Source organism: Cryptomeria japonica, chromosome 1 (assembly GCF_030272615.1).
Source record: "Cryptomeria japonica chromosome 1, Sugi_1.0, whole genome shotgun sequence".
Lineage (NCBI taxonomy): Eukaryota > Viridiplantae > Streptophyta > Pinopsida > Cupressales > Cupressaceae > Cryptomeria > Cryptomeria japonica.
In genome coordinates, this window is record NC_081405.1 from 96791098 (window position 1) to 96804414 (window position 13317).

At 31.7% G+C, this 13317-nt stretch overlaps 1 protein-coding gene across 1 annotated transcript; it reads right to left on the reverse strand.

Moving 5' to 3' along the window:
- Window positions 1-2993: 2993 nt before the first annotated feature.
- LOC131041985 (uncharacterized) lies at window positions 2994-3771 on the reverse strand. The gene has a single exon (XM_057975270.2). The coding sequence runs from the start codon at window positions 3628-3630 to the stop codon at window positions 3232-3234; it is 399 nt and encodes a 132-aa protein (XP_057831253.2). The 5' UTR covers window positions 3631-3771; the 3' UTR covers window positions 2994-3231.
- Window positions 3772-13317: the final 9546 nt, after the last annotated feature.

The window sequence follows — 13317 nt, forward strand, 5'->3', positions numbered from 1 at the left end:
TGGCATATCACTGATTGGGTTTGGCTACCTACTTGTGTCTTTGAATGCTTGAATTTAGCTTTCGTATCAATAGTTGTGAAACAAACTGCCTCTTTGAGCAGAAACATTGGCACCTGATTTCAGGCATTAGTATATCATTTCTAATGGCATACCAGAGTGGAGTATTTCTTATGGAGTCCAAAATAGGGTCCGATTGCATGGGAGAGGTTTCGTTTTGTGCATTGCCAGGATTACATTTGTGTAAAGCTTGTAAATGGACTCCAAAAACTGAAAATTAAGATGAGTATCGAGAGCAAGCATCCAGGACAACATATCCTTGTTGTATGGAATGTAAATGTGATAGCAGGTCCTAATTTGACCATCGAAGCACTATATGTGCTTGACAAGCTCCTTTAACCTTCAGGGACCGTCCTTTCTAGTGCATGCACCATTTTAGTTTGTAACTGTCTATCTCCTTGCACTATTGTAATCTTCTGTGGTGGTAAGGTCCAAATGGAACTTACTAGGGTAACATATGCTTTGGGCTTAGCATCAAAAGAGGGGGAGCTATGCCGAATATGCACAAAATATATTTTGTTTCAAGCGCTTCCAATTCATTTTCCTCAAGGTTTTCTTTCACGTATATCAACCACTCCTCATTACCTTTACCACCTACAACAATATCAAAACTCACAAGAGCCTACAGTTCTGGCAAACCAAGCAGTTCTATTAATTCACACTCTCGCTATTCAATCATCTTTTTCTGGGGATGTCTCAGGTTTATTTTCTCAGGTTTATTTTCTCTGCATATATAACAAGAGTGGAGTCCATTAGTTTAGAACTTCAAGAGTATAATTTGTGGTGCAAACTAAGGGAAATAGGCATACAAAGAAGATGAGCAAAGCCAACAAAGCCAATTTATCAAAACCAGGCCAAGAAAAGAGAGACTTGGAAAAGTAACACCCAAAGAAAAAATACTATATTTCCTTGTCGACTTTTCGATTCCATTTGCTTAAGTTTCCATAAAAATGGCCCACTGATTAAGATTCTTTTCTAAAAAAAAAATTTATTTGAATATAGGCGTATTTATACTCAAAATTTATGGAAATGACCTCCTAGATGCAATAGTGATGCCCACATAGCTTTAAACTATAAACTGACAACTTCTTCAAGCCAAAATCCCATTCCTTAAGGAGCCTTCACAACTTGGGAACTCCAATACCATATTAGAGTATGATGTGACTCTATAACACCCTTAGAATCTAGAAGACCAAAATAACTTCTACAAGAGAATGGAAAGAAAGATTGCTTCACAAGCTTGATGAATTGCTAATGGACATGAAAATGTACATAGATGAACCTTGCTTATAAAGGCAAGAGTAGGAGATAAGAGAACACAAGATGTGGACAAGTGTCTCAATCTCACAGAAGAGTAAGAAGAGACCAACCACCACTCAACTACTCAACTAAAGGTTGGTTACCTAAGTGTAACCTAAGTAAATGTGAGTAGGGAAAACTACATTAACCAACTCCCCCCATTAAGTGCAATTTAGGGAGTACAAACATGCAATAGATACAAGATGGTCTGAGCAACTAGGCCATGTTAGGTACCCATGCACAATGCAAATGCAATCTCTCACAAGTGGAGAAAAGGAGAAAACCATATGGGAAAAAACTCCTCTCCAAAAAAGAGAAAAGAATAAGAAATGATGATGCATGGAGGACTCAAGACCCCCAAAGGACTACATACATTATGTATATACTTTCAAATATTCCTTCATAGGAAGGAAAGAAGGAGACTACATAGACCCCCCATAATGGACAATATCGTGTAGGAATGGTGAATGCTTGACGACAAAACATAGTCCAATGCTTACAAACAACAAATATTAACACATAGCATCAAATTGCACCAAACATGTGTTTAGGTAACTCGTATTGGAAAATTAAAGAGAATAGTCAATGAAATATAAATTTTGAATTTTAAAAGAAAAAAAGTTAAATTGATTTGACATAAGACTTCATCGAACCAAATGCATATATAGATTAATAAATAGATGACAAATTAATCATATATATATATATAGATAGAGAGAGAGAGAGAGAGAGAGAGAGAGAGAGAGAGAGAGAGAGAGAGAGAGAGAGAGAGGGAGGGAGAGGGGTATGCAAATATGTATATGTATAAATGAAAAAAGTTATATTAAATGAACCTACTTTACCATTTCACAATGCACTTGTTCTAATCAAAATAGACACAAGACTAAATAAGAAATGAGATAATTATATAAATTTCAACATTACACATACAATACAAAGGAGCATAGGAGTCTCCCATGGAAAGGCCTATATTCACCTGGTTACTACTTAGCACTTTTGAAACTCTTTTTAACTCATCTAAGAACTTCAACTTTTAATAAATTGGTTAAAAATCTACAATCCCACAAAGCTGGTATTAACCAAAAATATATTTTTGTAATTTTCAATTAATTAATAAATAACATTATTATGATGTAAAAACAATTAAAAATACAAATTATTTTACACCACCAAATTGAAATGTGTATGATGATTACTCCAATGTTTTAGAATATTTGATTAGGAGATCTACAATCATTGATACTTGATTATCAAAATAAATGTACATCAAATTGGACTCAACTTGTGTTTAGGTAAAAGCAATTAATCATGTGAAGCCACATTAGCTGCACAAATATGGGTCTCCCATTTGTACGACCATTGGTCTCACCTTTTTTTGGACTGTTTTTGACACCTTGGCAAAAAAACATGTTGATGTAACATCATATATGATGATGTGGCTCTGAAACCTTAGTTAAAAGTCGGGGACTTGTCAAATAAGTAGTAGTAAAATTTTGAGAGTGATTTGAAATATCAATGAGAATTTTGAGAAACGCCAAGTTAGGGTGCTCAACTACTAGAACCTCTTCCCTACGTCATCATTCTAATTTTTATTAAGACATTTTTATATCCATATATGAAATATAATACGCCTTCGATATAATAAAACATAAGATAAATATACAAATTTCAGCATTACACATACAATCCATAAAAAGTATGCAAATTTCAGCCTTACCCATACAATACATACGAAGGCATGTCCCCTATAAGGACCTACACCCACTTAATCCAAAAACCAGTAACTACAATTTACAACTTTACATGTTTTACAGAGGATTCAGACTGTGAAATATAAAATACAAACATGAAAACATAACCTTCAGCTGGTGTCAGTTATTTCTGGTATCCCCCTCCTGGTTCATTATCTGGATCAACGACATGGGGGCAGATTGGATTAGAGCCCAACTCTGCAAATTTAAAGACAAGATCTTTATTTCCCCCCTCCAATTCCTGTTTTGTGAGAACATACTTATGGCGATCATGGGGCATACGCCTGGTATCTCTGGTAAAGTAAGTAATGTTAAACACACGATCTTCCTCTGAATTGGGGATGCGAGGCAGAACAGGGGCTGTGGCTGGAGCAAATGGCCTGTATTCCAGTGCATTTGGAAGACCCTCGACGTACTCGGGACTCGAACACGGGCCGGTTATCTCCCATGGCTTCTTTGCCCATTTTGCTGGCCTCAATTCCTTCAATTTCTGGACTACCTGTTTCAGTTTTTCTGCCGCCATTGTTGCAGGAAATGAAGTTTTCTTCACATGGAAGGGAATGGTTTGGGTTTAGAAGATAATGGAATGGGGTTCTGGAAGTATCTAAGATCTTCACGACAGGTAGTTTAGGTCTAGAATCATCTTGCAACATTAGATGCCACGTTTGGCATCAGGGATCAGCTGGAAGCTTCTAGTAATGGGAGTTTCCTGAAGAAGCTTAAATTTGTGCTCAAGTTCAAGTGAAATCTAGAGAACACTTTCTCTATCTTTCTTTCTTTTAGAGATTTGAGCGTTGTACATCCAGGGGTATATTTTGATATTGGAGTCTTGTAATAGAGGAGCATGAGATGTACATCTCTTTTTGATATCGGAGTCTTGTGATAGAGGAGCATGAGAAGTCAAGGATTGAGGGGTATCTATTCTGTCAAATTTGTCTGGCACATCCATTTTTGATATCGGAGCTAACGACTAAAAGGTATCTGTTTTGGCAAATTTGCATGGACACATCCCTTTTTGATATCAATGCCTTGCACTCGGCAAGGCTTTATCTCTAGAGGGCTCATTAAGAACCTTTCAATTTCACCACTAAACCAAGAGTCCATTGACACGTGAATTTTTTCATGACAGAGTGGATTTGAATAATCTTGTTGAAATTTAATACACACTATTTGAAATTCTAATTAGGAATTGTCATTAACACCAATTTTTTGTAATGAATAAGTGTCTACCTCATCATTTAAAAATAAATAATAGTACACAAATTTTAAAAAAAGGTGGACATAAAATCACATTTCAAAAATTTCACATATGATTGAGTCTTGATCCAAAAAAAACATTTTGTGTCCTGTATCAGTCTAAATCATTTTATTATTGTCAATATGATTGGTTTTGTTCTTCTATGTTTTGAGTATGTATGTAAATAATATGCACAACATAAACAATATCACATTATTGATACTTACTAATTAACTATGATTTAATGCAATGGAACACTAATATCATAAAATATAGATGAATACATAGCCTAATTATATCTACAGTGGGTGCAATGTGGGGTTCTTTTCCTTTTACTTTTTGTTCTTTCTCACTAGGTTGGTTGCCCATGCCTTATTGTTTCTTAGCTTGTTGAGGTTAAATAGTAGTTCTATATCTTTGTTCATGCTTACCTAGTCCAATTCATCTATATCCTAGATTTTCATTAGATTGTATCTAGGATCACAAGTTTATTTGAATGGTTTCTTAAGTAGAGATGATAGTGATTTGGAAAAATATGTAATGATATTATTACTTTTAATTTTATTGTAGCTCTTTTCTTCATTGTAGTGCCATCAACGACCACCTTTGCCAATTTTAAAGGTCATAGAAGGATACTGCAAGAAACCTAAAACTTAGGAAACCTTTCTAAAACATCATAGAAATTTTGAGATTGGTAATGCTTATAATAACACTATAGCCAAACATCATCTGCAAATTAGACAAAAGCATCCTAAAATTTGTAGTCCTAATACTTATTATATTTTTATCATATTGAACCTTTAAACTTAGTATAGTGTTGTATTAAAGTCAATTTATCCTCCATAATATTATAACATATCATCGAGACAAGTTAGATATGCCCTACATCCTTCTAGCACATAGGTGATATATAATAAATCCAAAGAGAGTAAGCAAAACAAGATTAGTATTAAATAGTAGATATTTTGAAGCCTTCAATAATGGAACCCTATATTTTTTCCTTCCCTTTTCAATCCCCATATCTATTTTATTGTTCCCCCCATTTATGAAGCTAGTAGAAACCATTTTCTTTCATCATGTATTCATCCTTAGTTCACATATACCCTTTGTTTCCATTACCCTCAAAATTAAATCATTTTACCCACTTACATATCATTTTTTGTCCTTTTGATAATCCTACTGATTCCATCACAAGCTTAAACCACATGCTCTATAACTCCGGGCGTAGAGTTTTGTTTATATAAACACCTTTATTATTCACACACGTTTATAACTAAGCCACCTACTTTTGTTAATAGCCCTTACATATACCATTACTAATATTGATCTTAAATTTCAAATAGGGGTGAAGCATTATACTAAACATAACCATCACATTTTCTTGTCCTTCATGCTTTAACTTAGGTTTTAGAAGATTATTACATCCAAAAACGTTGTAGATGTGTAGTTGTAAAAGTTGGAGGTGACAATTAGTGAGTTAGTTTCATAAAATCCCTCTAAAAGCTCCTAGATTCACCACAAATCGTATTCCAGATCTAAACAACCTATTTGTCACCTCAAAATTCACAAAAGTGGGTACAACCATTTCTTTCTTTTTTATTTCCTTTCAAATAAGCATTTCTTAGTTTAATTACAATTCATTATCATTTCCTAGTTAATTGCACTAGTTTTCTTTAAATTAGATTAATATTCTATTTTTATTATTTTTTATTATAAGTTTGAATATCTAATTTATCTTTATAATTAGTACAAAGAGAGAAAATAGATTATTTCTTAGGCTAATCCACTAAGGGCAATATATTTGTATCTTTCATTTGAAAGGAAAATATTATAGCAATGAAAACATGTCAACATAACCAATGAAAGAAAAATATGTAAACAAGTATTCCTAATGCACCAAACAAAGGAATAGATAAACATGTCATCAACATGACATGAGATATACCCTAGGAAAACCTTCATAAGGGAAAAAACCAACATCCAAAATCACCCAAACTCAATTTTATCATTTGTTAAAAAATAATTTAAAAAAAATATGAATATTTTTTAAACAACTCTTCCAATGTGTCCATGTGTCCTTGAGCATAATGGGTAACCATAAAACCACACACCCCATGCCATGCTTCAAATATGCACTCTACAACAAACTTCAACACAAATGATAGCAAACCCAACCACTAAAAATATGATTTCTTTTATATTTTCAAGCTCACACAAAAATACTACATGATATTAGCTAAACCACATATCTTAAAAGCATAGGAGAAAAAAAATATTAACACAAAAAATTAGTTTTTGATACTAAGTTTTTCCAATACTAACTAATTTTAGCAAGTGAATGTAGAGCTCCGGGGAGCTGAAAGGTAACATATCGTTGATGCCCCTAGAGAGTTGCTTTCACTACTACAAACTCAAATTAGTTCTCTTCGTTGTGATTGAAATCCTTTTTCCTCTTTTTTTCTCTTGATTGGATTTTTTTTATTGTTTTATATTAGGTTTCTTTGTTCCTTTTAATTGGTTCTTTTTTTTTGGTTAGATGCTATCATTTCATATCTAGTTGGCCAACTTTTTGAATTTGTATTGCAATTCCTACCTTGATACTTGTCTTGGGTTGTCATTAATGTTGTGATTACCTTGGCCTTGGAGTCTGATTACTATATCAATTCCTTGTACTTTGTCTTAACCAAGTGGTGTCTCCCAAGCCTTCTATCTCATGGGAGATGAAAAGGCAGTGGTAGATGCTCGTTAAGACTAATGAAGCAATAAATGAATCTCTTATATTTCATTGCAAAATCAAATAGTGGATTTATCTTCATAGATTTTGGTGAGACCTTATGCCCTCCCTCAATTGCTTTCCATGGAGGAATTTACATGGCCTTGGATTCACCATTGGGAGGTGAAATACTTTTGGGGACAAACTTAGATAGAAACAAAACCAAAAGTGTCATCAAAGGAGGAGACAACATTAGAAGACAAGATGGTAAGGAGTCTTCTTCTTTGAAAATAGTCTCCATTTCTCCTAATGATGCCATGCTTAAAGAATTGAAAGTAGAGGAATCTAGATTGAAAAATGTAGTTGTGTTTTTTGGTTTTTCTTGATTCCAATTTGTTTGCTTCTCACAAGTTTTTTGATGATTGGATAGTCATCGTATGGGGTAAGAAAATGGAAATCCATGTTAAATTTTGTATAATGATATAAAGAGGCCTATTCGTTGTTTTCTATAGAAACCACAATATGCAAGAAAGGGTGGTCAAAAAAGGATTTTGGAATATTGGGCAAACCATTTTTAGAGCTTTTCCATGGACTCCAAGGGAAAATCTGGAGGAAGTGGTAGCTAGGTTTGCCCCTAATTGGATTGAATTAAAAAATGTTCCTATCAAGTATAGGATATTTATTCCACAAATCTTGAAATCTTATTGGTAATGTGATGTAGATAGAGGAGTCAAGAGTTGCACTCTCTAATCTCAATGCCAAGGTCTTGATTTCCTTAGTTCTGGAGGCTAAAATTTTGGACTTAGTATCCATTCAAATTGACAATAATAAGGTTACTTGTGAAATTGAATTTCTCAGCTCTCTACATTTCTACTTTTACTGTAAAAGAAATGGGCATCTTAGAAAAGATTTCCCTAGTGCAAAACAATGACCAACTGAGGTATTTAAGCCTAATGAGGGAAGACAAGATACTAACAAAGGGCAACATATTGAGAAAAACTCTCTAGATAAGTATAGTATTTAAAATGATGGCAAGAATACATGTAGACACATGCCTAGTATAGAGTTTCCTAATGATATTGAGATGGCAAAAAAAAGAGATCCTCCTTTAGAGGAAGTACTAGACTCAGAGGTCTTAAAAATTAATAAGCTCATATTGTCTTTAGAAGATCATCTCTTTAAGGGACAGTTAGAGGTTATTCATGCTAAGGGACCATTTTCTCCTTTGTCCCACCCTTATCCTTAAATTAAAAATGACACCTCATAGAGCCACAAGAATGTATATAGGCTGGTTATTTCCCACGACTTCTTTGCCCATTTTGATGGCCTCAATTCCTTCAATCTCTACACCACTTACTTTAATTTTTACGACATCAAATGAGATCTTCAAAGCTAATTTTGAAGCCCTTAGAGGCTCTAAATGGACCCAAAAGTGGTCAAAAGTAATGTAGTACATTAGATCATGATAGATCACTTCACGAGATTCACAATGCTTCAAATGGTTCATAAATGAGTTGTAAAAGGGACTTACATTTGTTGGTGTGCATTGAAACATCATAGATCATCTTGTATTGGAGATAAGATGGCACCACTCTTGGGTGGTTTTAGCCCATGGTTTTGTAATACCATTTGATACCAATGCCATGTATTGTATCTCCTATATATTAGGTGTGTGAGATGAAGGTTGTGTATAAGAGTCTTATAGTTGTTGAGTTACCTCCAGGTTTCTAGTTGGTGATACTCCCATGAGAAGATTGCTCTACAAGTATTTTTTTTCTATTGTTGATTTCTCAATAATATATTAGGTGACTTTTGGAGTGTGGGATTTTTCTCCCAAAAGGGCTTTCCCACGTAAATCACTATGTTGTGGTATGCATGTTATTTATGTTAATATATATTAAGTTTTTGTAACCATTGTAAAGATCTTTTTTTTTTTTTTGCATTATCCTCCTCTCAAGGTTAGTGTAGGGAGTTGTTCCAGTAAATTTCCTTACAAGTGGTATTAGAGCTTGATCATCTTTGGTTTTAGTTGTGAGTTGTTGGGTTTTTTAAACTAATCCAGATTTAAGTGGGAGCTCAACGCCCTTCCACTTGCTTTATATCTTAATGTCATGTGAATTTTAATTTTTGTTATTTATACTTAGTGTGCTTTTAGTTCTCATCTTTGGTAATAAACAAACTCAAGTAGTTAAATGAAGATTATGTCATTTCAAATTATCAAGTTTCATTCCAATTGCTCCTTCACCTTGTCCATTTCATCTCATTTTGGAATGGTTAAGCATGTTATTTGGCTATGTCCACATTCAACTTTTGTGGTTCACACGTTCTCTACAAATCTTATTATTATTATTTCCAAATGAGCATAGAAGTATGAACTTGTGGGTCTTTACATTTTTAGTAATGTAGTTTCAAGGTCTTTTATCAACTCATTGCTAAGTTCATCTAGTGTATTTGATGTCTTTCCATGTTCTTTGTGAATTGTTATGCCTTTGAACTAGAATTGCATATGTCTATTCATTTCTTTATCTTGTAGACAAAACAATTATCGATTATTAATGAGAATACAATTATGTTTAAAAATAACACAATTCATATTATTTTTCTTTAATTTTAGTGAGATGAATTGACATCTAAGTAGGCAATTTATGGTTCTAAGTTCACATATTTAGCTTCTAATCTTATTATTATTTCTTCTCTAAGTGGCACTCTTCACAATCAAGCTCTTATTCACCATGCCCATCATCATTACATCTAGAATATGTAATCAACAATAAATCATTTTTTTGGTCATGAGGATCTCTTAACTAAGTGCCCTATGGTTGACGACTTTGTATGATCAAACATAATATTTTTGTGATTATCTTAATCTTGATATTAAGCAACATTTTCATAATCTACTATTTTATTTTTTATCAGATCACACTATATTTTAGTGGAAAATTTCATATGATGATTTTGTATTATTATTAACTTTTTAATTATGCAAATCTTTAAATTAATCATTCTTTTCATTTTTTTATTTATATTAAGAATGACTTGAAATGGTGACTTTTTGTAAGATCAATGACTATATTTTCTATGATTATGTTAGCCTTTATAGCACCCAACTTGTTCATGCTATTGCTTTATTTTCTTATCATAATAATACTACATTTTGGTAGATGACTTCAAATGGTAACTTTTATGATTGGTGGCTGTGTATTTTATTATTATTTTAATCATTATATTAAGAAACCTTTTCATACTATATTCTTTCTTTTTCTTGTTATGACTATTATGAAATAACTTTTCCATCTCTATTGTTATACTATGTTATAGTTAGTCTATATATTGCACTTTAGGTTTTATTCTGTCTAACAATCATTGTTAGTTTGAGTTCTAGTCTTTTTAGTTGTAGGATTTATTTTCTTATCATTTAGTATTGTAATTGAACTTGTTATGATAATTGTGTTTGTGGGTGTTTCTTTTTCAAAAAAATAAATAAATCTTTTTGACATTAAAATATTATGTAATGTATTGAAAAAACTGTTTAAAGTGTTTCAAATTTTTTTAGACAAGACAATACATATGCACTTTAAACTCTTATGGACATATCTACACTTGATATTGTCCAACAATTTTTTTTAATATTATTCTATGAAATAATAATTAAATATTTTTTAAATTTTTTATGACACCAAATGAGATCTTTAAAGCTAATTTTTAAACCCTTATAGGCTCTGTAAAGACCCAAAAGTGGTCAAAATTAATGTAGTACATTACATCATGATAGATCACTTCACAAAATTTATAATGCTTCAAATGGTTCATCAATTGGACACCTAGTTTAAAAGTTATGGTCTCCAAAAGTTGGGTCTCTTGAAATGGGAAATATGAAAATGTGTTGCACAGATAAATGGGTTGTAAAAGGGATTTACACTTGTTCGTGTGCATTGAAACATCATAGGTCATCTTGTATTGGAGATAAGATGGCACCACTCTTAGGTGGTTTTAGCCCATAGTTTTGTAATACCATTTGATGGTGTCATGTATTGTATCTCCTATATATTAGGTGTGTGAGATGGATGTAATGTGTAAGAGTCTTATAGTTGTTGAGTTACCTCCAGGTCTGTAGTTGGTGATACTCCCATGAGAAGATTGCTCTACAAGTATATTTTCTTCTATTGTTGATTTTTGAATAATATATTAGGTAAATTTTGAAGTGTGGGATTTTTCTCCCAAAAGGGTTTTCCCCACGACGTAAATCATTATGTTGTGGTATGCATGTTATTTATATTAATATCTATTAAGTTTTTGTAACCATTGTAAAGATATAGTTTTTTTTTGCATTACCCTCCTCTCAAGGTTAGTGTAGGGAGTTGTTTCGCTACTTAATTTTCTTACAAGTGGTATTAGAGCTTGATCATCTTTGGTTTTAGTTGTGAGTTGTTGGGTTTTTTAAACTAATCCAAATTTAAGTGGGAGCTCAACACCCTTCCACTTGCTTTATATCTTAATGCCATGCGAATTTTAAATTTTGTTATTTCTACTTGGTGTGCTTTTAGTTCTTATCTTTGGCAATAAACAAACTCAAGTAGTTAAATAAAGATTATTTCATTTCAAATTATCAAGTTTCATTCCAATTGCTCCTTCACCTTATCCATTTCATCTCATTTTGAAATTGTTAAGCATGCTATTTGGCTATGTCCACATTCAATTTTTGTGGTTCACCCTTTCTCTAAAACTATTGTTATTATTATTATTTTCCAAATGAACATAGAAGTATGCACTTATGGGTCTTTCAATTTCTCGTAATGCAGCTTCAAGGTCTTTTATCAACTCATTGCTAAGTTCATCTAGTGTATTTTATGTCTTTCCATGTTCTTTGTGAATTGTTATGCCTTTGAACTAGAATTGCATATGTCTATTCATTTCTTTATCTTGTAGATAAAACAATTATCAATTATTAATGAGAATACACATGTTTAAAAGTAACACAATTCATATTATTTTTGTTTAATTTTTGTGATATGAATTGCCATATAAGTAGGCAATTTATGGTTCTAAGTTCACATATTTAGCTTCTAATCCTATTATTCTCTCTTCTCTAAGTGGCACTCATCACAATCAAGCTCTTATTCACCATGCTCATCAGCATTACATCTAGAATATGCAATCAACAATAAATCAATTTTTTGGTCATGAGGATCTCTTAACTAAGTGCCCTATGGTTGATGACCTTGTATGATCAAACATAATATTTTTGTGATTATCTTACTCTTGATATTAAGAAACATTTTCATAATCTACTATTTTATTTTTTCTCAGATCACACTATATTTTAGTGGGAAATTTCATATGATGATTTTGTATTATTATTGACTTTTTAATTATGCAAATCTTTAAATTAATCATTCTTTTAATTTTTTTATTTATATTATGAACGACTTGAAATGGTAACTTTTTGTAAGATCAATGACTATATTTGTTATGATTATGTTAGTCTTTATAGTACCCAACTTGTTCATGTTATTGCTTTATTTTCTTATCATAATAATACTACATTTTGGTGGATGACTTCAAATGGTAATTTTTATGATTAGTGGCTATGTATTTTATTATTATTTTAATCATTATATTAAGAAACCTTTTCATACTATATTCATTCTTTTTCTTGTTATGATTATGTTATGATCTATTTTACATATGAAATATTTTTTCCATCTCTACTGTTATACTATGTTATAGTTAGCCTATATATTGCACTTTAGGTTTTATTTTGTCTAACAATCATTGTTAGTTTGACTTCTAGTCTTTTTAATTGTAGGATTTATCTTCTTGTCATTTAGTATTGTATTTGAACTTGTTATGATAATTGTGTTTGTGGTTGTTTCTTTTTCAAAAAAATAAAATAAATGTTTTTGATGTTAAAATATCATGTAATGTATTGAAAAAATTGTTTAAAGTGGTTCAAAATTTTTTTAGACAAGACAATACATATGCACTTTAAACTCTTATGAACATATCTACACCTAATATTGTCCAACAATTTTTTTTAATATTATCTATGAAATAATAATTAAATATTCTCAATATCATCCTTACAAAAATATCTTATATACTAATATTTATTTTATTCTTTATCAATATGTGAATTCCTTTATCACCTTTTATAAGTAAGTACTTACTTTAGTGTAATCTAACATCATTCAATTAAGAAAATAGGAAAAGAGAGTGGTGCAAAATTTTATCCTTATTATGAAACTTTAAGTTACTTCTAA